Source organism: Gymnogyps californianus, chromosome 16 (genome assembly GCF_018139145.2).
Source record: "Gymnogyps californianus isolate 813 chromosome 16, ASM1813914v2, whole genome shotgun sequence".
NCBI classification, from domain to species: domain Eukaryota; kingdom Metazoa; phylum Chordata; class Aves; order Accipitriformes; family Cathartidae; genus Gymnogyps; species Gymnogyps californianus.
The window spans coordinates 2,535,880-2,562,851 of NC_059486.1; the positions used below are offsets into that span (position 1 = coordinate 2,535,880).

A 26,972-nucleotide genomic window follows, 5' to 3' on the forward strand; every position below is an offset into this window, starting at 1 on the left:
CATATGTAGCAAGCCTGCTTTGTTATTGCAAGATCTCTTCTTCCTTCTATCCTAACTTCATAACTTGAAGGCATTATGAGAATAGGCATCATCTTAGAGGCTTTGCTGAAGTACAGCTGTCCATTTGCCTTGTATAGTTTGTTTATCTACCAATTTTTATACCATTGTAGAAGTTTGAAGTAAGTTTTTTATAAGGTTTGTAAGACTTTGCCTTGCCACGGACCTTGCTGGGTTTTTTCATCTGTGCAGTAAACTATTTGCTTAAGACTAGGATAATTTGGGCCTGGAAAGAAAATCTGTATTGGAATTTGTTCAGCTGAAAGTTTTTGAGTGGAAACAGATTTTAGGGTGTCATTGATACTGAAGATATTTTAATCTCCCTCACAACCATTTTAGGAGTATTAAAATACACATTTTAATTCTGCCTAATAACATTTCCAACAGCACAGTTTACTTGCTTTTAAGTGTGTCACACCTGCTCATATACACCAGTGGGGGAAAAAAGCACCTAAACCCATTGCTAATCATTTTGAGAACATGTAAGTAGATTTCTTGTGCTGAGTATTCAGCAGCTGAAGATAGTAATCCACACATTTCTCATCTCTCAATGCTTTACAAGGTGCAAGGGAAAAAATGCAAAGATCTAACGAGATGTTAAATACTGAAATTCTGAGAGAGACCACTGTTACTATTTTAATAATGATTTTTACTTTGCAGTAGTGCCTCAAAAGCACTAGCTCTTCTGAAAGAAACTTGGAATAGCTCTAGAAACTCTGGCTGAAGTTCTTGTCATCATTCTCTGCAAACAAACATGACAGTCAATGAAAGTCCAGTTTGACTGGACTTCATTTATATTTATATTTAATAGTATGTTTACTAGATTGTTTATATATTTATATTTAATACTATATTTATATTAAATATTTGGCACGTGTAAAGTGTCCACTGTTATTACTTGGATTATATTAATCCCCAACGTGGGGCTTATTCAGAGAGGCTGACTTAAGGCACCTGAGGTTTCTTCACACTGTGACTCAGCCTCTCTCTCCATTGTCAGTATAGAAGTCTTGCAAAGATCAATCTTTTAAGTGCCTAAATTAGGTACCTAAAGCTAGGTAGTATGAAAATTTCATAGTACACTACTCACTTTTCAGACATAGCTTCTCTTAAATGAGTCTAACCTAATTGTGAAATCTACTGATGTTAAAGTTATATAGCATCTCAGTATAACAAGGAGCCTCAGCTGAGTTTCCTTGAAGGAACTGCTCTTGAATGTTTTGTAGAATGAATAAGTATACTTAATTTTGGAAAAAATGCAGTTGTAGAGGGTTCAAACAGTACAATAGGTTTTAATTAAAAATAAATATCTAAATATAAAGAGCAACCTTACGATATTGTTGTAAACCATGTCACTTGGATGTTACAGGATTTTTCGTACGTGCACAAAGTTCCATCATTTCAACCTTTTGTGGGCTCCTCTGTATTTGCTCCACTGAAGATACTGCCAAGTCAGTGCCTCCTACCTCTGAAGATACCAGATGCCTGCATTTTCAGGCCTTCTTGGGCTGTTCCTCCTAAAATTGAACAACTTCCTTTGCCGCCTGCAGCCACTTTCATTAGAGATGGCTACAAGTAAGTACAGGCTTGTAGGAAATTAGTTTGTCATACCCATACCTAAAATGGCTCGTTAATTAAAATCTTTGCATATATTAACAGTGCTTTACTACTCACCAGAACCATAAAATAACCTGATAGTAGGAATGTTTGAATTAAAAACGGCTTTGGGAAATTGGTGGTGCTACAGTATGTGTCCACTACACTCTTAGTGCTTTTAAAAGAACAGGAACATGTGGTACTTGAATTAATTGCAATTTCTGATACAGGAAAATACTGTAATTCAACATAAACCAGAAGTGTTAGGGAATAAAATGCACTTAACCTCTCATGTCTCTGTTCTCCCATTTCAGTGTCCCGTTCTCTAGCCTACAGTTATGCTCCCCTCTTGTTTGTACTTGTGTATTCAGTTTGAGGTTCAATCTGATGATATCTGGTCCTGATGATACCAGTTTGCCTTCTGAGGACTCTTAAAATTTTGAGTAGGCCTGTGACAGCTCTCTTCTCCGTGTTCTCATGTTAGCTCTTCTGCGTTCTTATGATTTAACCTGAATGGGTCACATATGGAGCTGCTAATCAGACAAATGCTGATCGGATGTATGCTATTCTCCCCTTTCTAAATACTAAAAGAAAAGATGCTGAGTATGAGAGTGCTGTGACCTATAAGCAAACACTGCTATTAAATTTAAAAGTTTGTATTCCTTACTCAGTTCTCAGAAATTAGCAATGTTTATGGAATAAATTCATTGCTGGAGATTTTGAAAGCTATCAAGTATTTGCACCATTAAATTAATAAGACCTCTTAAAAGGCATAATAGTAGTACAAAGGTCTCCTGCTGCACTGCATTCATTTCTAGAGGAGGTACCCTGTATCTTTAAATCAGTCTGTAAATCCTTTAAATCAGTCCTTTTCCAGCTCCCAAGGATCCTTCAGTGTTCTCAAAAGAATTGCAAAAAAGAAATTGTAAACCCTTGATAGTGCCTAGGGAGCAATTTAATTCTCAGTTTTTTTCATAATAGTAACTGATTCACCAGGCCTGAGCTGGTTATTAATTTCAGGTATTTGTTGGGGAAAAAAACCCTTTCATTTTCAATATAATCCAATTAGAGTGAAGATTATTACTGCAGGCTTCCGACAGAGTGGTGATTGCCAATCAAGGTTTCTAGGTCACCTTTTCTTATTAGTCTGAGGCATTCAGTATGCTTCAGATTCAGAACTCCTTCAAACCTTTGTTCATTTTTTTTTTTTTTTCCTTCTCTTGCTTTGAGTTGGACATACATCAGTTCAAGGTAATAAAATGATTCTAAGGAATAAGGTCTTCACTATTTTCCTTTTCAAGACGCTAATGATGTGTGAGCATTAAAATAGTACTCCTTTTAAATAACACACAAAATACACAGTAAGAACAGACAAACATGAAAAAACCCTGTTTCCCCTCCTTTATCAAGAGACTCACTGAGTTCTTACACTTTTTCCTTGCCCTAATACCTAATGAACACATTTCAAGAAAAGTGAGCAGCTTATTAGCAATTTGGAAAGAGAAAAGTTAAGATCTTATTCTTTTGATTGGCCCCATATTACCTGTTTCTTGGTATGAGTCATTCCAAAGAGAAGATACATCTCATGGGAATGTACAAACTGTACTTTGGTCACTTGAATTTGGCAGAAAATGACAAAAACAGAGTAATAAAAACCAGTCATGACAGGAGATGACCCAAAGATATGATTCTTAGCTTTACTGGACTGAGTTTGTAATGGAATGTGTCATATTGTGCTGTAGACTGTGTAATCCTAAATGAGTATTCGCATTTATAGCATCTGAAATACTGTTATCAGTTGCATACCACCATGAGGCAATAGCGTATATGTGCCACATGCATGACTTCTGACAGCTATTTAAAGTGATGATTTCTAAAATAAAGTAAGATTTATATGCCTCTGAAATGTTTTCTTCGTTTCCACTACTGTGTCTCTCTTTACAGGTACCTGTGTTTAAAACAACTACAGTTCTTTCTTTTTTCCCTAAAAGAGTTACAAATATCCTAAAATCTTGACTTGATAATTTGTCTAGAGATTCTTCTCAACAGCATTTGAGTTTTAGGCCATGGGAATAATCTTTAAGAGGGCTAAGTGCCTGCGATGATACCTTTTTGTTATACTGATAAGAAACAACAGTGTTCATGATGAGAATTACGATTTTAGTTGAGACATGAGTAAAAGGTTACGAGCAGAATGTGTGTTCTTTCTTTACTACAGTTACAATGAATCCTTTCAGTTTTTACCATCTTACCTTGTATTTAAAAATAAACAGTCTTCACAAGCAACCAGTTTGTGATGGCATTTGACTCTTATTTTTTATTTATTTCTTGTAGCAATGTGCCTAGTGTTGGGAGTTTGGCCGACCAAGACTATCTTCAGATGAACACTCCTCAGATGAATACACCAGTGACGCTAAATAGTACTGCTCCAGCCAGCAACAGTGGAGCAGGAGTTCTGCCGTCACCAGCAACTCCCCGCTTCTCTGTCCCTACCCCACGCACTCCCAGGACCCCAAGGACTCCTAGAGGTGGGGGTACTGCGAGCGGGCAAGGATCTGTAAAATACGACAGCACAGATCAAGGTTCACCTGCTTCTACCCCTTCTACAACACGACCGCTTAATTCTGTGGAGCCAGCCACTGTTCAGCCAATCCCAGAAGCCCACAGCCTGTACGTCACCTTGATTCTTTCAGACTCCGTGTTGAACATCTTCAAAGACCGTAACTTTGATAGTTGTTGTATATGCGCCTGTAATATGAATATTAAAGGTGCAGATGTTGGATTATACATCCCAGATTCATCCAATGAGGATCAGTACCGTTGCACCTGTGGCTTTAGCGCTATTATGAACCGCAAATTAGGTTACAACTCTGGGCTCTTCATTGAGGATGAGCTGGATATTTTTGGCAAGACCTCAGACATTGGCCAAGCTGCAGAAAGACGACTGATGATATGTCAGAGCAACTTGATCTCTCAGATGGGAGAGGGAGCTAGAAGGAGCCAGGAACCTCCAATGAGCCTCCTCCTCCTCCTCCAGAATCAGCACACACAGCCTTTCACATCTCTGAGCTGCTTGGATTATATGTCCTCCAATAATCGTCAGACGCTCCCATGTATGAACTGGAGTTACGACAGACTGCAGGCAGACAGTAACGACTCCTGGATAGAATGCTTCAATGCCCTTGAGCAAGGCAGGCAGTATGTGGACAACCCCACTGGTGGAAAAGTGGATGAAGCCCTAGTAAGAAGTGCCACTGTACATTCTTGGCCTCACAGCAATGGTATGGGTCAAAACAGATTTTTTTTTTCTTTGAATTTTTTGGTGACCTCTAAATTTGTTTGAAACTTGCCAATCATGAGCCACTTAATCTTTTTGTGGGAAATGATATGCATAAAAATATTACAGAAATAAAGTAGATTTCTGAAAGCTCTATAAATTACATCTAAAGTGTCAGTAATCCAGTTGTCCTTAGACTTTGTTGTCTAAATTGTGAAAGAGTCTGTGGAAGTTCACAACTCTGAAGCAGAGATGCAAAACAAATTCAAGTATTGGGGGGAAGGCAGAATTATGGCCTCTTTTTTTTTGGAGAAGGGTATAAGCAGTCAGCAGAAAAGAAATGCTCTGTATGAAAGTGTCACCAAGGGGAAAAAAAAAGTGATTTTATAATCAAACATTACCTGTTTATATGCTGAAGATGCTCTGACTTCTTATGAACTGAGCTGGACAACAGTAACATTGAAAGGTATGTGAGAAGGACTATGATGACAGCTTTATTTCAGCAATGTTTTCATAAAGTACCACATCAAATGCCATTAAGCTAATTAGAGTTGTACAAATTTTGTGGGCATTGTGAAGAGCAATATGAAGGAACAATAAACAAAAAAATTTTGCCACCTCAAAATAATTCTTCCTGTTCCTTACTGAAAATGATTGATGCTCCTTTGTCATTTGCAGTATTGGATATCAGCATGCTCTCCTCCCAGGATGTGGTGCGCATGCTGCTGTCGCTACAGCCCTTTCTCCAGGATGCTATCCAGAAGAAACGAACAGGAAGGACCTGGGAGAACATCCAGCATGTGCAGGGACCACTCACCTGGCAGCAATTCCATAAGATGGCCGGACGGGGAACCTATGGTACATACATTGTGGTATATGCCAACAGTTAAAATGAAAGCATAGTTTTCTAGAAATGTGCACTTTCTTCTGGAAATAACATTAGAAGAAATGGGCTCTTCATATAGCTTTTTGGGGGGCGGGCTCTTCACATAGCTTTAAGATGCCTTAAAAGGCATTTGAAGCACGTGCTTGAATACCGTAGTGGAGGTTTTACCCTTCCAGATCGATGAATATTTACAGAGTGCAGAAATGCTGGATGAGGATCAAACTCCCTATCTGAATCTGTGTTTTGGCTTGTACTGAAGCTAGCTGGTATATAAATAACATGAATAGAGGAAGCTGTTAAAATTGTACCAAATCATAACGAGGAAGAGGGGCTTTCTGAGCCATACAGATACACAAAAAGTGGGTATGCTTTCTCCACAAAGAGGTTTGCTTGTTCTTAAGGTTTCCCATAGTCTTAATAAGAAGTTTCAGTTTAAGTGTCTCCTGGCTATAAGTGACACTTCTGGAAAATACAAATTACAAAATACATTTTGTATCTGCACATTTGCAAAATAATGACTGACACTTAAATATGTATTTCTCGCCTGCAATTTATTTCAGTCTTAACCAATGCAGTCTTGCTTAGGTTTTTTTCTACAGTTCCATCGTGCTTTGCTTTATTTTCTCTCTGTTGGTATTTGATATATTGCTGCTTTCCTTTGGGGCTGGGACAACTTGTGGTAACTACAGTTCCTGTCTAAAGCTATTGTGCTTCACGAGGAGTACTTCTAATCTAATAATTTTTCCAGCATTTGTAACTTTAAGAATTAGGATTTGCCAATTGTTACCAGAGAATAAAACTGAAATTACCATATAGTAAGTAGCAGAGCCTTTGATATAGATTCAGTAATTTTTACTGAATGTTGACTTTATTAAAAAGTTGGATTATATTCTACTGGGTATATTTTTGCTTGAAATTTTCAACAATATTTCTTCTAATGAGCACAGTGTCTGGGAGATACCATGTTAAACTGGATGGTAATCCTCTCAGCTGTGACAGCAAGTGCTCTGGAGCACTTCCTACAGAGGGGAGCAGGAGGCAATTTTTAGAATTATGATAACTTTGCTTAGTATTATATACCTGGGAATAAGTTTGCCTAACCATTTTACTTAGTAATTTTGCACAACCCAGTGGAGGTAGATGAAGAACTGTAAAATCAGATTTTATGTATTCATGTTATTACTTTTGATTGAATAGGAACTTGTGAGATGTGGTTATGGTTATGACAAAGTAAAACCACAAGATTAAGCCTCGGGAGAGGCAATACATGTATTTACAGTATACTGAAAGATGTTTTACTGCAACTTTCTAGGAAAGTTTAAACGGTGCTTGGATCAGCTCCCTCTACTTTGGCTGACTGCACTTTGATTTTATGACATTTCTTCAGTACAGTATAAATCTTTTCCTTTATTAAATATTTTTTCCCAAGGAAAAAGGCTGTGGGAGAACATGGTTTATCAGGCATGATACAGCCTCGATATATGTTTCCACTCTATGGTCAAACTTCTAGGAGACACAGCATGGCAAGGGATTAGTGATTTCCAATATTGCTGTAAAAGAACCCGCTTCCTGGTATATCAGAGAAGCCACTTGCAGTTAAACCGGTTATTTTAACATTTTTTCTTTCTTTTTTTCTCTTTGAAGGCTCTGAGGAATCTCCTGAGCCTCTTCCGATCCCAACTTTACTAGTGGGTTATGACAAGGACTTCCTGACAATCTCTCCGTTCTCCTTGCCATTCTGGGAGAGGCTGTTGCTAGACCCATATGGGGGCCATCGGGATGTCGCCTATATCGTGGTGTGTCCAGAAAATGAGGCCTTGCTCGATGGAGCCAAAACTTTCTTCAGGGACTTGAGTGCTGTATACGAGGTTGGAAAGAGGAACCACACCGAATTATTTCTTTTTAAGTGTCATTTCTGCTCTACTGCATGTTCGTTGGGAGAAATCCATGTTTTTTAAAGTAACAATTATTTGAATAAGGATTTCTTTCGTTTTGAGGACTTTCTGCACTTTCAGAGTCCAAGAATACTATCTAATTGAGTTATACTGTGATTCTCCATGCATTTCAGGGTATTTGTTGCCATCTGCTCTTTCCAGTACACATTCTCTTATTTTACAGAGGATATAACACTAGTATTAATACAGTTGCAACCTAACACATGAAGGCCCAACCAAACCTAAAGAGAAAGGATCAGATTAAAGAAATTGTTGCTTTCTTGTAATTGCTAGGCTGGAGATAAAACCATTTCCTTTTGTTAGCATGCACATTGTGTACTACTGAATATGTAAGATTACTTTGTAACGTTAGTTTTGCTGTAAGGGCAATTCAAGTCAACAGATAAACGTAGCCTTTTGTTTTTATATTTATTAGGAAGCCACCAGATGTGTGCTGGTAATAAAGGGTTTACGCTACAAACCCGTCTGCATAACTTACTCAGGTGCTTGGCATCTAGTTACAAGCATTTCTTCTTTCCTCACCAGATGTGTAGACTTGGCCAGCACAAACCAATCTGCAAAGTGTTACGTGATGGGATTATGCGGGTGGGAAAGACTGTGGCACAAAAGCTAACGGATGAGCTCGTGAGCGAATGGTTTAACCAGCCTTGGGGCACTGAGGAGTGCGACAATCATTCCAGACTCAAACTTTACGCGCAAGTTTGCCGGCATCACCTAGGTAAGTCTACCATGGCACTAGCAAGGCTGTTTCGTTTTCTGTGGGTATTTTAGAGGGTATTTGCAGTAGGTGGAAATGGGGCTTTTTCTCAAGGTACGGATTATGATCTTTTTAAAAATAAAAAAGGTATTATGAGGCTTTATCTTAATTTCTTAATCCTTCCATGTTAAATTTGCCTACTTCAGAAAGTTTTTGTTGTTGTTTATCAGTTTCGTGATCATTTCAGCAATTCAAAAGCCAATTCTTATCTTTTTAGAAAAGTCAGTTTGGTATAAGATGTTTGTATGTCTCAAAGATGTTCCACTCAAGACTGAATGTATAAATTGATCTGGTTTGTATGCTACTGATAAGTATAGTCACGCCCGTGTGACAGAATGCTGTGCATGGGGCCTTCAAGCATAACATTTATTTATATAAGAGGCGAGTTCACTAAAACTCTGCAAAGGAAGAGCGAGTTAACACAGGTGAAAAAGAGAAAGTAATAGTATCCTTGATGACTGGGGCCTCAATCTACTGGGTGTGGATACTTGGAACCACATTACCCTGAAGGCATGGTCTCCTCTGGACCTCATATAGGCTTATTTCCATCCTGAAACAGTGACACATTTTCAAACATTAGTCTTTTTTTGTTCGTTTTTTGATTTGGTTTGGTTTTTTGTTATGGCAACCTGCCATATTTGTTCTTTTGTAACATAATGTCAGTTGTGCTTGTTTCATGAAGGAGTGTAGAATCTGAGAGTATGGAAGGGTATAAAGTTTGCTGGGGTAGTATCAGAAGACTGGTCCTGGCTGAGCCTGGATGAGTCCCTGGCCTCATCTAACGTTGTTCCCAGATTTCATCTGGGGAGAGACATGGTTGTTCCATTCCAGAATGGATCCAGAGGCAACATAACATGTATTGTGTATATGACTGAGAAATGGGATCTTGGCACAAGACACAGACCCATCCAAAACGTCACTGGAAATACATTTGCTGAGACAGTGCTGGTCAGCAAGACAGGCAGTGACCATAGAACACCAGCCACGTAAATGTTTCATGCTTGAGCTGAAATGTGCAAACTACTTTTTTGTTTTAAAATAGTCAGGAACTTTTAAGCGGTTTCTTGAAAAGTGCTAACTCCCTTTGCTCTGAAAAAGGCGTGAAAATTCTTAAGTCTGCTTCCTTTGAGGACTGATGATCTGGTTTTGGAAAAAAGTTTAAGCAAACATATCAGAGTTAGCTGGGCAGTTGTACAGACTGCTGAATGCTCACCCTATCCTTTGAGGAAAGTTTGGCAGAACAGGCTAGGACTCATCTAACTCAAATGACCCTGTTGCCTCATTCAGTCTGCATTTAGTTTTAATTTACCACGTAACTGGGAGGGAGGAATTATTACAACACTACTTAACATAAATACCCCAGGCTTACATGCAGAAATATGTAGCATGTGCACAGCCAGTTGAGCAGCTGGGCTGTTCAGTTCACACCTGAGGCATCTGGCAGGGGCAGTGTTGGAAACTTCCTCTGCTGGTGATTTACCACACCTGAGAGTAAATAAATAATAAATATTCATTTACTTATTTTTTTATTCATTTAGTACTTAAAAATAATCACTGTGTGATATCTCTTTTTTTTCTGATACTGAGGAGCAGAAATAACTATATTAAAGTTTGTCATTATTGTAGCTCAGGTAAAAAGGACTTCTAGATTTTCAATCTGACAAAGATAACCTGTAGTAGATTGCCAAGCTGAACACTAAAGCTGTTATGGCAACACAATCTAGCCAGAGATAATGACATGTCAGTACCAACTTTGATTCACAAAGCTCCGCAAAGTCAGACCTGTTTTTAAAGACGTTTGATTCATGTCAGTTAGAACTGAAACCCTGAAGAATGGATTCCAAAGTAAATATTTATAATGGAGATTATATTCACTTAGCATTTGTATACTCTTAGAATATTCTAAAAGTGCAGAAAATACTGTATGACTTTATGGTTAATGCAGTTCACTTTGATCTGACAGACTGTCATTAATCTCCTTTCCTCTTTATATGCTATTTCAGCACCTTACTTAGCCACTCTGCAGCTTGACAGCAGCCTATTGCTACCACCTAAGTACCAAACCCCAGCGCCAGCAAACCAGACACAAACAGTACCTGGGAACACTGGACCTGTACCCTCAAATTCAACATGTCTTTCAGGTGCTGGGGCACCAGCAACAGGCAATTCTTTTAACTCCACACCCAGTGGTGGGACCGCTAGCCTTCCAGCAGGAAGTAGTTCATCCTCTGGATCCTCTGTGCCACAGCTGTCAGCATCTTCTGCAACACCCGGCGTTAACCAGATGACCACCACCTCTACTCCGGGGTTTAGTGGGAACGTTGGTTCAGGGCAAAACACCAGCACTGGGGGAAACACAGCAGACCGCTCGCAAGGAAGCACAGGTCCTGGAGGAGAGACAGAATCAGGTCAAAACTTACCACAACAGCAACAGGAAGGACAGGAAGGGTAAGTTACTTAAGTGCTCGAATGACTCAAAGTACTTCTAATTAAATCTGCTGTTCTCCTGCTTTCATACAACTCATAACCTTTAAGCCTTATGTAAATCCTTGAAAGGAGAAGATTTACACGTGCAGTACTACTGACCCGTTGTAAATGGAGCAGGGCCCGTTTTTATTTGTTCGTAGCAGTTACTGGTAACAAGGCGTTGGAAAAAACAAACTTCCCCTTTTTCATTACAAGAAACAAAGCTTGATTCAACTGCATGAACATGGGTGTTGTAGTTCCGTTTGAGATGCCTTAGGATGCCCCACCTGGCCTGCATTTGCAGTACAAGAAAAACACACGGTGTCTCATAGGTTCTGTGCCATATCTGCTAGCTTGGTCTCACCTGCGTCAGGTACTGCAGGGTATCTCATTTGGCACTGAATGCCTCTTACATGGGCAACTCCATCACGTCTGTAATGTCAACAGATACAAAACGCAATCCATGGATTTTTTTCTAATTTGCTTGCATTGCAAGTGTTGTTTTGCAGGCAGGTATACTGTGAGGTCAGGAAACAGGATTATATTGCTGTTACTTTAAAATAAATTTTAGCAGCACAACTTTTTTAAAGACTTCATTATAAATAGTCATCCATCAAACATATAAAAATTAGGAAAAGGTTTTTTAACATTTTATGTAAGTAACTTCCTGAGTGAACATGTTTTTCATTACTCTCATAATAATGCATATTACTAATAGTCATGATATATGTTATGGAGTTCCTGTATCTTAAGTGAAAAGCCCACATCCTGTTGTAGTTCGGGTTATCCTTAAGACATCTGTTCACTGGATCTGTGCAAAATACCATTTTATCAACTGCAGCATGATTTCTGACAAAGTAAGTCTGAGCTGCTTTTTATCACTTACAGATGTTGAGCCTCCTATTCATGGTTGAGGCATGGAGGAGTGTTTTACCAAGTAAAAAATGTTCAGTTGCTCCTTCCATTACCAATGGAACCTTTTCTGTAACTAAACAGAGGACTTCAGTCTCCATGAATATTGCTTTGGCACTTTTCCTCAGTTCTCGATTCCTCCTCTCCCCCTTCCACCTCTCCCAAAAGAAAACCCTAAACAGCACCAAAAACCAGGCATGCACATACGTAAAAAGAAAACTCACAGAGCTAATATTAGTCAGCTTTTCCATATTCTTCAGACATAATCTATTCTGATTGCATTAAATGAGATTATGTTAGACTTTATGGTAGGTATCTTTAACACATAATTAATAACAGGTATTTTGGATTAAGAACTGCTGTAAGTCATCTCTCCTCAATCACTGTTGTCATGTTTTTTAGTTTTGCTTCTGAACATAAGAATCACTTAGTACTCCCCATTTTCCTCCGCTGCTTCAGCCTTGCACACCTTTCCAGAAAAACAGTAATTAACAATTGTAACTTGCCTTGGAATTTAACAACGTGTATGTGTCTAGTGTTACAGAGAGGGAGAGAATAGGGATTCCCACGGAACCAGAGTCTGCGGACAGCAATGCCTATCCTCCAGCAGTTGTCATCTACATGGTGGATCCTTTTACCTACACTGCAGATGAAGAATCTGCCTCAACCAACTTTTGGCTGTTAAGTTTGATGAGATGCTACACAGAAATGTTGGATAACTTGCCTGAGAATATGAGGAATTCTTTCATTCTCCAGGTAATTCTACCTTCCTCTGTATCTTCACACTGGAGAGTCATTCTATCACAGCACACTTTTGAAACATACACTATACTAAAAGATACAAAGTGGAAGATAATGTATAAAATCTAGGTGACGTTTACAAATTATTTTGTTGACAGTACAAGTGTATATATTAAAAAAAACACTTGCTTTTGTTTTGATGAGGAAATTAAATTAAGGCAGCCACAGTATCCTTGCATCAAATCTGTTGCATGGTTCTAGCAATCATATATGCTAGATGCTTCCTGAAGAGGGATTTCAGTTATTTAAGTTGCAACTTGGGTTGCCATTGCCAAAAATGTCCAGTTGCTCCTTTGATTACTTGGCATGTTGAGTTGTTTACTTTTTATATTCTCTTGATTTATACTGTTTAATCCAAAAGAAGTATGTGAAACCAGACATTTAATGCAGAATTTAACTATTGTATTGTTATTATCTGCTTCTTAAAAATAATTTACCGTGTAACTTGGCATATAATAATAGTTACTTACTATGGAATTACTTAAGAATTGAATTTGTGTAGTCAGAAGCAGAGCTTGGCCTCTTGCCCAGACTGCCTGTGTTTTGCCAGGCCTCTTCTTTCACAGTGGCTCAGCCTAAATAAATGGCCGGGAGAATGGGAGGCCAGAGATTACAAGCTATGCATGTGCGTGTGCAACACATGCAAGAAGCAGCATGTGAATGATTTCTGTATAACTTATTCATGTATGCTCAACTTGGCTTAAAAGTATTTTAATTTAAAATATAAAAAAAAGAATTGGAAGTTATTATAGTGTCTCAAATTGGGCATGGAAAACATTTGTCATTTTTGGTAATCTTGACCTCGTCGTTCCCTGAAATGATGGGGGAAGGTGTCACCAAAATATTTCAGGCTTGGGGATGAACTGAAAATCAGATTCACAACTTCATATTGCGGTAGACTGCTGGCAATTTAATTGATTCAGACCTGAAGATACTAAAAATAAAATAGCCCCTGATATCGCAATGTCTGAAACACAAGAACATGTAAACTGTATATTGAAATTGTATCTTAGTCTGTATAAGACAACTAATGGGCTTACCAACTCTTTCTAAGTACTGTTTTTCTAGGCACTTACTTGTTTCTCAAAATATGTGGCATTTTGCCAGTTTCAGTCAAAACAGTAGACTATTTTCTCTAAGTAAAGGGTAACATGATATAGTTACCAGCACAATATTCTCACAGCTGTACCACAGTACACACAAATATACAGTTATTTCAAAATAAATCAAACTCAAACGTTTACAGATTTATTACAATTCATATACAGAGTGGAAAAGCCCAGCTTCTGAAATTCCTGGATAAAGAAGTTGTCTTTAAAAAACACGCAGTCACATTTAGTAAGTAGAATATGCTACCAAAGTTCCAATGGTTCAAGCAAGAACCATAGAGTAGTAAAAGTTTTGTGATACTTCAGTTTTATTACTACTGAAAATATTTGTTAAAAGAATCTGCTTGGGTCTCGTAGTGTTAGATACAACATAAATGTTTTGTATTGACGGTTTCTGCTCCAAAGATCTCACTGTTCAAAAGAAAAGATGTTTCCACAGCCACGTGTAGGACATTGTATTTCTCAACAGTACATTAAACAAAAAGAGTTTACAGGGATTTAATTCTGATTTTAAAAAGGATTTGAACTGAAAACATTATTTTTGTTACTCTTTGTTTACTTCTGAAGCAATGTTGTGCCATTTCTCCTTCCTGTTTTTGTTGTGCAGATGGGTCTGAACCACCAAACTCAAATCTCATTGGCAAATCTTACTGTAGTTCTGTTTCTTGCTGGTTGAACATGTAAATTTAAGTGTCTTGCTTCACATTACTTTCTGAAACAAATAAAACTGAACAGAACAGCAGCATAAGATTGCTGAGTTTCCATTGTTCACTAAATTGAAAAGGAGAAACAACCACATAAATCATTATAATAGAATCTTAATTCTGCTCTCTACAGTCTTCTTTAAGAATGACACCATAGTGCTGATACCAAACAAATACTAATTCTAACCACAAACTATGGAACCAAACCTGCCTAAACACAAAGTTCAGAATAACGAGATTAAGTAGTAAAGGCTACCTGCAAATGAAGATGTTGATCAGAAAAACAGTTAAAAAAAAAAAAAAAAAAGTGTTTGAATACGGGTGTTTGGTTTTGGACTGAGGATTAAAAAAATTAAAACTACCTCCAAGTTTTAGGGTATTGCTTTTAAAAGCCACTAGTAGTTACTTCTTGTGGTATACTTTGATAAATGTTATACATGTAATTAATTATGTGCCCTTCCCAAACTGCAGGATGAATGAGAAAGTGACCTTCAGAAAAATAAGACTTGACTAGGGAAAATAATCTGTTCTTTTTGTGTAGTTGACTGGGTTTGTCATTCCATGATGATTATATCACAGAAAGCAAAATTCATTTAGAGTTTCTAGTAAGCTGTGTTTGTCAGCTATTATTGATGTATTATAGTACTATTCAGTTATTGTTGCCCTATAAGAAGACTCTTCCGTTATATGGGACGGCAGGAGTCTTAGCTTTCTGAGAGATTTTGCAACCTTAAATATATCATTATAATGGAAACAGCAGTTTTGTATCAGGGAATATAGTCGCTGAATGTTGCAGCCATTCATGCAAAAGGGCAGTAGCCCTGATAGGAAGCTACAGATACTGTAATGCAAATAATTGAATACCACATACAAAGTGGCGTGATTGTTAAATGACTAATGAATGTGTGAGTCTGGTTTGAAATTAATGAGCAGCTCTTTGAAGACTTTCAATCATGTTTTATTGTTTATATGAATTATATAGATTGTGCCTTGCCAGTACATGCTGCAGACAATGAAGGATGAACAGGTTTTCTACATTCAGCACTTGAAGTCTTTGGCATTTTCGGTGTACTGCCAATGCAGGAGGCCATTGCCCACACAGATTCACATCAAGTCTCTCACAGGCTTTGGGCCAGCTGCCAGCATTGAGATGACCCTCAAAAATCCTGAGGTTAGTATTGGTGTCAAGAAAATGAAAGGCTGTTAATAAACTGTAACCACTTTTTTCACGTATCAAAAAAAGAGTAGAGAAAATACTTTCAGGAGTATTTTTTCAAGGTATAGGCAATATAAAGGGAAAAGGTAAACTAATACTAAATAGAAAATAGTAAGAAACATGTCAGACTACTTGCTTTCAAAACATTTTAAGCTTCTGGTTTTGAGTCATAAAGCAAAAGGTTACAGATCAGTGTGAAAGAAGAGAAAATGTGTGCCGTTACTTGGGATTCTGAGACATTTTGTAGTTTTAGTCTGTAGTACTCCTACTAGAAAGTGTTTATGTCCAACCTTTATTTATATACATATATGAAATAAGTTCCTGTGCCTAATTACAGATTATATTAATTCCCTGAGGTAATGGAGAAATCCCCCTATTTCAGTGGGCTTATCTTTCATCTGTTTTTTAAACTGTAAATATTTAAGCCCCACTTCTGGAATTTCAGGGATTTCAAAAGAAGAATAATCCATCCTACTTTCCATGAATGTTTTTCATTCTTTGAAAGATAACGATGACTGTTTTATTTAGATTTAATGGACCAACTAAACACTTTAACTCTTACCTTGGGATAGACACATGCTTGTTAGGGTTTAAAAACCTAGTTTCAAAATCATCATAAAACCAACCTATCAGCATGTTTCATTACTCACATAAAACCATAAGCTCTCACTGAAAATTTCCAAAAGCAGTATCACCCCAGGCATCTCCTCTTCACATGCTCTCCTCATGCTTCCCACAAAAAGGTATCTGTTCAGCAGGATGGATTTTGCAGCAAGTTACAACAGTCATACTTCAAGGTATTTAGGTGTAAGGGGAAGAGCAATAAACTTGCAAGACCCCTGCAAGCATCTCCCTCCCTTTAATTAATGTTCCTGCACTGTTGCCAGCATGGTATACTTCTAGAAAGTGACATAAGCAGAAATAGGATAGCCCTTAATGTCTCTTAGGAAACACCATAACTTACTTTTCCTTTAAGCTGATTAACTTGCACTTTGCATTTCATGTTTAATTTCCTGAAGATACAAAAGACACCAGAAAAGGGGCAAATGTTTTCATGAGCAGCTTGCATTTAGCATACTTAATTAATCAGATCTCTACTTTTTCCATTTTACATGCGTTTGCTATCAGTCTGCTCTGCAGACTTCCAAACTTTGCCTGAAAAATTAAGAAAATACCCTGACCATTTCTAAATTATTGAGCGTGTCTGGTCAGGCCTATCATGTTTTTTTCTTCAGAGAGGAGTTATGAAGCAAAGATGGGTTAGGGGCTGACCATCTGGAAAGCGGCTTTGCAGAAGACCTGGAGGTCCTGTTGGACACGATGAATGTGAGCCAGCAATGTGCCCTTGCAGCAAAGAAAGCCAACAGCAGACGAGGCTGCATTAGGAAGGGTGCTGACAGTAGAGCAAGGGAGGTGATTATTCCCCTCTCCTCAGCACTGGTGAGGCCTCACCTGGGAATGTACTGTGTCTGGTTCTGGGCTCCTCAGTACAAGAAACATGGACGTACCGGAGCAAATCCAGCAAAGGGCCACAAAGATGATTAGAGGACACGAGTATCTGGCAACTGAGGAGATGCTGAGAGCGCTGCAGTTGTCTAGCCAGGAGGGCTCTGATAAATGCGTATAAATACCTGATGGGAGGGAGTAAAGAAGATGGAGCCAGGCTCTTCTCAGTGGTATCCAGTGATGGGGCAAGAGGCAGTGGGCACAAATTGAAATGCAAGAAATTCTGTTTAAATGAAAAAACACAAGAAAACTTTTTTACTGTAGGGGTGATTGAACACTGGAACTAGTTGCCCAGGCAGGCCGAACATCTCCATCATTGGAGATGACATCCAGTATCTCTATATGTCCAGTGATGCAGATACTCAGTGTCCTGGGCAACCTGCTCTAATTGACCATTTAAGCAGGAGGATTGGACTAGACGATCAGAGGTTCCTTCCAGTCTCAGCCTCCTGTGATTTTATGACTTTTTTTTTTTTAAATAAAAGATGGATTTAATAACTTATTACTGTTAGGCTCTGCAGGAGGACTGCACATGTATTATTTACAATACTGATTTGCTTCTGCTTATTGTTAAATGGTGTTGAATGGCCTTGATTTCTTATGTCCTTTTACAGGTTGGTTTTCTGAGGGGTGAGGGGTAGTTTGTTTCTTAAAGAGAAGCATTATCACATGTACAGCAGATCTGGTGAATTAGTTCAGTTCTTTTTCGAAAACCAAAGTATTTCTGAAGTTAAACTGTGAGCTATAAGACTTAAAGAATTTCTGACATCATGCCTGATGTTCATGAAAGTATGTTATACCTAACACCTAGATAGAAAACCATACGTGAAGTTTGAGCTCTGCCTGAGCAATTTCTGAGTTGAAGTCCTTGGTACTTCACATCAGATCGTGCTGTCCATTCTGTATGTATGTGAACAGACGGAGGTGAGCAGATGCCGTCAATTGTAGCAAAAGGATATACAGAATAACAGGTTTAAATGCCTGACCATTTCTGAGACTGGTATCACCCTGTCCAAAGACTGTTTTCATACCTTAGGCTCCCTGTATATAAAAAGAAATCTTTAGATAAGGTTTGAAGTGCATCAGTTTTAACTAGCAGAAATGAATTGTCTATAACCACGCTTTTCCCAATATCTCTCTTGACTGTGAATGCCTTGAATTTATTTATTGTTTCAAACTCGCATTTTTCTGTACTCACTGCCCATCTGTGTTTGTGTGTTTCTTGCATTAAATAGTTTTTGATATATCTGCTAATGATTGTGTTGACTTTATTGCAGAGGCCCAGCCCAATCCAGCTATACTCGCCTCCTTTCATACTGGCACCCATCAAAGACAAACAGACAGAGCTGGGAGAAACATTTGGAGAGGCCAGTCAGAAATACAATGTGCTTTTTGTTGGATATTGTTTGTCTCATGATCAGCGTTGGCTTCTGGCATCCTGCACTGACCTTCATGGTGAATTGTTGGAAACCTGTATAGTTAATATTGATTTACCAAACAGGTAGAAACCTTTACTTTTTACATTGTATCTAGGTCTATAGTTGTCATCCCTCACTCTCATCACTTTCTTGCACATCCCTTCTAATGATGTGATCCCTTTCCTGCTGATGTGATCATGATAACGTTACAGTGATAACATTTCAGTTGGCACTTTTATAACTTAGAAACTGCAGAGGAAAAAAGTTACTGTGTTAGATTTGTTTTACAAATGCTACCTACAAATCTTACCTTCAAGAACAACTGGTATGTTGCTCAGCATATTGACACCTCTGGCATGTCACTGCAGTAATAGTACTGAAAGCAGACACATACTTTTTCTGCTTCTTGTTAGTAAAAGGTAAGTTAGGCACTCCACAGAACTGTAAGAATTCCTATAGAGGGTAAGCAGTGAAATAATTATATAGAATAGAAATCTGAATATTGTCCTTGATTCTCTTCTTACTTTTTTTTTCCCCCTTCCTTAACCTCCAGGTCAAGGAGGAGCAAGTTGTCTGCACGTAAAATTGGTCTGCAGAAGCTATGGGAATGGTGCATTGGTATTGTACAGATGACATCACTGCCTTGGAGAGTTGTAATCGGGCGGCTCGGCCGCCTAGGCCACGGGGAGTTAAAAGGTATGAAATGTCAGTGCTGTCACCACCTGTGGTTTTGGAATGAAGACACGGCCTCAGTGTGCAAGGCAGAATGACTTACAGAATCGATCATGAACCTTAAAAACCAGAAAATTGAGAGTGATAATCCTACCCTGGCACTGAATTTTTGTATTGGTTTGCATAAACAATTTGCTTGTTTGTACACTGGGTTTGACATTACTCCCTCATGTCTTGTAGTCGTTGTGTAGCTTAAGTAGTATTTGCACAGTGTACTTCCAAGTGGAAGTCATGGGTTTCGTCACATGTTAGAAGAAGATCTGAACAATAGTTATCCTGTCATAGAAATAGAAACAGGATTCAATTCTAATTCCTAAACTTAAACATAAATTAAACAAACAAAAAAATTCTTGCAAAAAAAGTTACTGAACAAAATAAATTCATTTTTTTTTCTGTGGTATACAAAACTAACTGATAATCGGTGTTAACCAGCAATAAGGTACTCTCTGCAGCCTGCAAAGAGTTCCCAAGATTTAGCGTTCCTAACAGCTTTGTGGGAACTTAAAGGGAGCTCTGGAGTGTTGGAGGTATAGGTGCCTTAATCCAACAAGGGTAGGGACTGCCTTGCTTCACTTCAACAGTGATTCCTCTCGCTAATTTAAATACATGCATTCAGCATCTTTTCTTCCATTTCTAATGGCTGCGGCCACTATTCAGGTTTTGTTTGGTAACTGATTGGAAGAAAATGGGATTCTGAGAGGGTGCTCTCAGTCTTTGCCCGTCTCCTGAGTTGGAACATGAAGATAAATTAGGCAGGAGGATAAAGATATTTCATGAGTGTTTGTCCTTTTACACTAATAACTGAAGGAGACATGAATTCCTCTGGTTAGCTTATTGTAAGAGATACTGTATTTCATGAGATGGGAAAAAAAAATTAAAACCAGTGCACAATAAATAACAATTCAGTCTGAAAGCACAAAGAAATACTCTAGGGGGGGAAAAGCAGTAATTAAATGCCTTCTCCCATATAGTACATGCGGAGAAGAGCTGTTGCCTGCCCTGGTAGGGGAATTTGGTATCCGTCACACACACAGGAGTTAAACGGAACGAAGGCAGGAAAACAGATTAGGAATTTAATCAGCAACTCCCTTCCTCTGCTTGGACACATAATGTTATTTAAATAGCTAAATGTAGTTTCTTGAATGTATATCTGCACCTCCACTGAAATTTGCTTTATTTAGTGTATTTTGTTCGTAACAAAGTTTAACAAAATTCTCTGATGTCGAGTGTGTGAATTCATATCTCTTTGCTTACGTTTCAAGTATTCCAATTATGCAACACGTTAGATGAAAACAGATGTCCTTTTTGAAAAAAGAATCAGTGCATTTCAGGAAAAGATTTGTATGTAAATAAAAAAACATTAAAAAAATCTTAAAAAAAGAATCCTTGTATGTTGCCCTGTTTCACATCATGTAAGTACCTCCTACCTACAGGTAGAATGAAAGACTCATTCTTAAAGAAACACATCATCAGTGATCTGTCAGAGTAATGCAGTTAGCTCATGGGAAAACCAACAAACTACCACAAAATAAAATACTCTGCAGTAACTGCTTGACTGCCCAGTTTGCAGAGCCATACACCCTGTTTACATGGGGAGGCAGTCCAGAATAGTACAGTGCTAAAGAAAGGCAAAGTGTTATTAATGTTTTGCTGTTTTCAAGCAAGTGCTGGCTATTTCAGAACTCCATTTTGTTCTATCATAATGTTTATTCATTACAGACTGGAGTATCCTCCTTGGGGAATGTTCCCTGCAGACAATCAGCAAACAACTAAAGGAGGTGTGCCGCATGTGTGGCATCTCATCAGCAGACTCTCCTTCTATCCTCAGTGCCTGCTTAGTTGCCATGGAGCCACAGGGGTCATTTGTTGTGATGCCAGGTAAATTTTATCCAACTATTTAATGCCAATGAAACTTTTCTTCTTTTATCATATTTAGCACATAAGCACATTAATTTTGGGAGACTTCTGAGTCCAACAAGATGACCTTGATTAGCATGGCTAAATGTGGTAGAAAATAGGTTAAGCCAGCAGAATTCCCAAAAATACCATGAAGAGATGCTACAGTGGGAGTGTAGGCTCCTAGGGGGAAAGATTACTGTATGCCACTGTCAAACTGATGACCTTTTCCTTGGGGAGATCATGTTTTCAGGTAGACCAGTTCTCATCAGCTGAAATGTGATGATGTAGACACCCTCCTGCAAGGAGGCTTGCAGACACTGTAAGAACAGTAGAAGACACAGTGTAAGAACTGTGTCTACAGTGTGAAAGAGTAGGAGTCTATGTAAATGGGAGTAAGGATAAACCTACCTGCCTTTTCATACGCTTATGTTATTTAGAGAGTTCTATTATAAGCAGTAGTCCATGGAGTTAAGTTGAAATAAAATTAAATTTTGAGGTTCCCTTTACTTATTTGTTATATTACGTAAGCATGTACTTTTTAATGTATGTGGTGACATATCCTTACAAACTACTCTGTTTTCTTAAGTTTAGAAATAAAAGATTACTACATGGAACAGAATTAAATGAGCTTGAAAATTACTCATCAAGTTGAATAATTTTCAAAGCAGAGATTTGGTAAACAGATGGCAAGTTATGCTTTTTTCCATGTCAACCGAAGTGGGGTATATTGCATAATTATACAGATGTGTGTGTCAAAAATAAATTTAACTTGCTCATTTAACAAGTAAATCTTTGAATAAGGGGCAGCAGAATGAAAGGAAAGGTGGGGCATTGTATGGGAATTCACATAGCTAAACATCTATCTCTACAACTTGTGATCTTAATTTCAAGCTCTTCTAGTAATTTATTCTTTTTAAGATAAGAACCTTGAAATGTGTATTAGCTTGCAAACCCAGATTAGATGCACAGAAAGTTAATTGAACATAGAACATATATTTTGAAGGTGATGCAAATTAATGTCACTGCTGTTGCTTCTGTTCTGGAAGATGCTGTCACGATGGGATCAGTGTTTGGCCGGAGTACTGCGCTGAATCTGCAGTCATCTCAGCTGAATACCCCTCAGGATGCCTCCTGTACACACATCCTGGTTTTCCCAACCTCTGCTACTATCCAGGTAGCACCAGCAAATTACCCCAATGAGGATGGATTCAGCCCTACTAATGGTAAGTAAGCAAGCACGTGTCTAGTGTAAGAGGTGAAATACTTGTGAATGTTCGGTCCCCTATTCAGAACATCAGCAGAGCTGTACCAGTCGTGAATAAAAAAAACTGAGTGGACCAGTGTTCTCCCACAGACCCCATACTGCCCCAATTTAATTCAAAGAGAACAACACTGTGCTTTATACTTACAAGATAATATACTATGTTTTTCTGAAGTCTGTTTTCAGATAATCATACTGATTTATTCCAAAAGTGATATGGACCAATCAATATGCAAAATGGCACAGACTATAAAATGCTTTTTCTTGTTGTTGTGACTTGACCAGGCCAACTTGTTTTTTATAGTAGTTGTTCGCTTCATGCCCTGTTTTGTACAAAGCTTGTGAGGAAGGAGGTACTTGTTTTAGAATTTTAATCTTCCTGTAAAGCACGCAAAGTAGACCAACCTGAGAATTCTTAATGTTCACAGTGTGCTTTTTCAAGTGTATTTAACCCTATAGTTTGTGTCAGCAAGAATCTGGTTAATACTTTATATCAAATAAGTATTTTCCTAACTGTTTTGCCATAAATCCTAAAAAAATTATTGTAAAATAATTTAAACCAAGAGTAACTACAAATATTTATAATAGAAGTATTTTATGAAGAGGGAGTTACAGTATAGAGAGGAAGAAAAGCCCACTATTTTTAAGGAAAGAGTCTGCTTTGATCTGTTCCTCCTGGAATTTCAGTGGGCCTCACAGAAGGAAAGTTACCCCTCTTAATACTTGAGCAGCTGTCCTTTCGAGGCCCCACAATCCTGACTGAATGCTGCGCTGACAAATATTTAACCTGCGTTAACCTGCCCTTTAGTGCTTCAGATGCTAATTAGAATCAGGTACAAGAACTGGCGTTTTCCAAAATGGTGTTAAATTTAATTTTCTTAACTCTGTTCTACTTAATGATTAAACTGCTTCCTATGCTATTAGCCATCTCATTTATGCTTTGGAGGCTAAGCAGAGCATGACATTAGTTCTGTTCTGTTTACTGAGGTTGTAGGACAGAAGTTAATAAACTTAAGTTAATTCATTGCTCTTGCGATCCAGTGTTTCTCTTCAGAAGATGAAGAAAAACAACCACCTGCCTATTTCAACACTAGGACTTCAGGTGAAATTAGTTCAAGACACACACATCTTTTTCCATTTTCATGTGGAGTAAATTCTTCTTTTGCAAGAGAAGTTATTTACTATAATATGTAGAAATGCATGACCCTTATTTAGGGCTCCATGTCTTTTAGTATAAATTTGGCTGCAATTCTGATTAATCCAGTTAATTCAGACAGCTCCCACTGTCCCTTTCTGTGCCCTAAAATGTACTTTAAATGTCATACTGTTTAAACGTCTTTGCCTGCTGAGAAATCTGGATAAGGAAAAAAACCCTATAAACCATATTGTGATGCTTGTAATTTGTGTTTACAATGTCTTAGCTTTCCATCATGTAAATTACTCGTGGTATCATAACCTGTGTTGCAAATGACTGAGTAATGGAATGTACTTCTCATAGAATGCAAACACATTTTCACTGTATCTTTATGCCCTTCCCACATATTAACACAAACCAAATTAAAACAGCAAGTTATGATAATAGAACTGTATTTAATTTCTGAGATGAAAGTAAAATATTAAAAGCTGCGTTGTAGGAAGCCGTGGTGCAGTATTTGAAATAATCATGAATGTACATTGCCTGTGAGTGTGGAGCAGGCCTTGCTGCCCGTATTGATTCTGTGAGCAGTTTCCTTGAAGCTGCTAGGACTGCTCCCAGAATATTTTGAGCAAACGTGCCAAAGCGCTGGTGTGTAGCACTAGAAGCCTGAAGAGCAGCACCTGCTGAGAGTAACATACATAGGTTTGTTTAATGTATTTTAAGCATTTTGTTAATGGGTTTCTGTGACCAACTGCAGAGAGGTGTCATTTTTCCTGTTACAAAGTTCAACTTGGATTTTTATTAAGCTGGTATGACAGGATTTTTGTTCACTCTGACCATTCTTAAAATTCATGATTTTAATAAACGTCTGCCAATTTTTCCTTTCAAGTCTGTGCGGTTGCAGTCAAAGATACTAAGAAGAATTAAACAGTAAAGTGTTTATCTCTGCTTTCATCTGTCTCAAGAGTATGTTAAAAAAAAAAGGAATGATGATAAATTAAAGGGGATGGTAATAAATTACAAAAATTTCTTGAAAAAAATGAGTACAGCACATTGGAAGTTATTTTTCTTTCTTTTCCTTTTCAGATGACATGTTTGACCTCCCATTCCCAGATGACATGGACAATGACATAAGAATTTTAATAACAGGGAATCTTCACTCTTCACCAAATTCCTCCCCAGTTCCTTCCCCTGGATCACCATCTGGCATTGGAGTGGGATCTCACTTCCAGCATAGTAGGGTAAGGCTGTAGCACTTCAGGGCATATGCTACTTAAAATAAAACACAAAGAAACCCCAAGTCCTCCAACAAAATCTTTTTTTCTTGTAGATTCTCAAACATAATTAGGTCAACAGCAAGCAGAAGTTAATGTTAAAATTGAAGGTGCTGGTTAAATACTATTGTGGAAGATGTCTCTGCCTTGACTATTTACATTTCTGAAGTTAATTGTTAGTGTACAAGATAATTGAGAGGAAGAGAGAAGGAGGAGAGAGAAGCTTTATTTTTGCATGGCAGAGCCATATCTAATTGCCCTGTATAAATTTAATCTGTACTCATCCATTTTTTTTTCTGGAAAATCATATGGAATGTCCCTGGCACAAAGTGACAAGTCTTTGAGAGAAAGGAAGATATGACAGCTCTGTTCACATGAATTTCTAGGGGAGGCAAGAAGGGAGATAATTCTCCTAATAATAAAACCCTACCAACAGAAACTCCGCAGGTGCTGGATGTTTATGCAAATGTTGTTTTCTTAGTAAAACTTAGCCCAGAGCACATAGTGTTTGTACGTTATTTTTGCTTGAAGTGGCTTTTGGAAGTTTGTTCCAACACCAATGATCATTTAAAATTATTATTTTTGTTAATTTGGTAATTCAAGGTATTTTTCTGAATCAGCTTTAGCATAATTTGGATCACATTTGATGGAACTCTTTTACTCGTACATTTAATTGTGTAAGAGACTTAGCTGTACTCTTAAAATGGTTTCCATCACAAGTATGTAGAAGTTTGATGCTTCATAGTTTCCTGTGGAGAAGTTTTATTCTAGAAATAGTACATTTAAAGCAGTAGCATATTACTTCTTTACTAAATAATACAGTATTTTATTAAAGAAACAGCCTAACTTTTCTACAAGAAACAGATAACCCCATGCATTTAAAAGCTCTGGTACAGTATGATTTAAGTGACTGGATCTGGATCTGTGACTATCACTGGCGGCTTTAAACAGTCTCAAGAGAAACTATAAATCTGGTATGAAAGGAAGTACAGAATAGATACTTAGAGGAGGTATATGTACAGCTAAGATAGTTGCCCGTGAATGATGCTACTCATTCAGCCTCTGTAATAAAGCACTGCATTTTTCTAAATGTAAATAAGATATCTTAAGAAAAGAATTCTCACTCCCTGAAAATGACTAGCTAAATGGTGTTAGTTTCACCACCTGGAAGGAAAAAGTCCTGCATGTATTTTCCTTGCAACCTCTGCCAAAATGCTTCAATGGTCAGCTTAATACAGCCTGTGAGTGAAAAATAACGTCTGCATCAGCCACAAAAATGCTAATACTGTATTTTGTGATCTCAGTATGCAACCGCCTCACCTTATGTTAATACTCCAACCCACTTTTCAAAGGCTAAATAATTGCACATTACTGTCACTTGGTTATTTCAAACTGGTATGTGGGCAAATTAAAAGTTTTAAATTCTGTTGCAAACCCTCCAGCCATAAATCACAACTCATCACTCATTACAATTTCTCTCTCTCTTATTTAGTTCATTTAACGATCTCTATTATGTATCACTTTTAGAAATGCGTTTACAAAACTTATTCTCAATGGAACTCCATCCGAGTGGCTTAAGAACAGCACTGAAAGGTTAATGACCAAAGAGCTTAGAGACCTGGACAAGCCATTTCTAGATGAACCTGTCGTAGTAATTCAGTTTAACCATTAACAAGGGCCTAGTAATTGATGTGTAATTTTTGGCTTTAAAAAAGCAACAGCGTGTGATCATTACCTTGTGGGTCGGGGAAGGTCAAGCCTTCGTCCATGTAACCCGTAATTGATTGCTGCAGTTTAGCAGTGTAAGTCCTGATTGCTCAGCAGCCAGTTTCAAGGTTTGCTGTTAGGCTTTCTGAGTGCCCACAGCCAGGTGAGCTGCAGCCTTCTCCAGGCTTTATGGAGTGTTTAACTTTCTTTGATTCCTGATCAAGATACTACTGTTGGAGAAAGACCTGCCTGAAGGACTAGCAGCGAAGGCTTTGTGATTAAGCCGGTCTCTGTGCAGTGG

General features: G+C 38.0%; 1 protein-coding gene across 1 annotated transcript in view; it reads left to right on the plus strand.

Moving 5' to 3' along the window:
* MED13L (mediator complex subunit 13L) overlaps window positions 1–26,972 on the plus strand; it is a 202,739-nt gene that overhangs the window by 168,404 nt on the left and 7,363 nt on the right. The window contains exons 16-28 of the mRNA XM_050907030.1: window positions 1,427–1,632; window positions 3,988–4,934; window positions 5,609–5,788; window positions 7,461–7,684; window positions 8,297–8,489; window positions 10,532–10,976; window positions 12,443–12,662; window positions 15,503–15,691; window positions 18,520–18,743; window positions 19,214–19,356; window positions 21,112–21,270; window positions 22,338–22,514; window positions 24,777–24,931. Of these exons, the coding sequence (XP_050762987.1) occupies window positions 1,427–1,632; window positions 3,988–4,934; window positions 5,609–5,788; window positions 7,461–7,684; window positions 8,297–8,489; window positions 10,532–10,976; window positions 12,443–12,662; window positions 15,503–15,691; window positions 18,520–18,743; window positions 19,214–19,356; window positions 21,112–21,270; window positions 22,338–22,514; window positions 24,777–24,931 (3,462 nt within the window). The remainder of the gene's footprint in view (window positions 1–1,426; window positions 1,633–3,987; window positions 4,935–5,608; window positions 5,789–7,460; window positions 7,685–8,296; window positions 8,490–10,531; window positions 10,977–12,442; window positions 12,663–15,502; window positions 15,692–18,519; window positions 18,744–19,213; window positions 19,357–21,111; window positions 21,271–22,337; window positions 22,515–24,776; window positions 24,932–26,972) is intronic.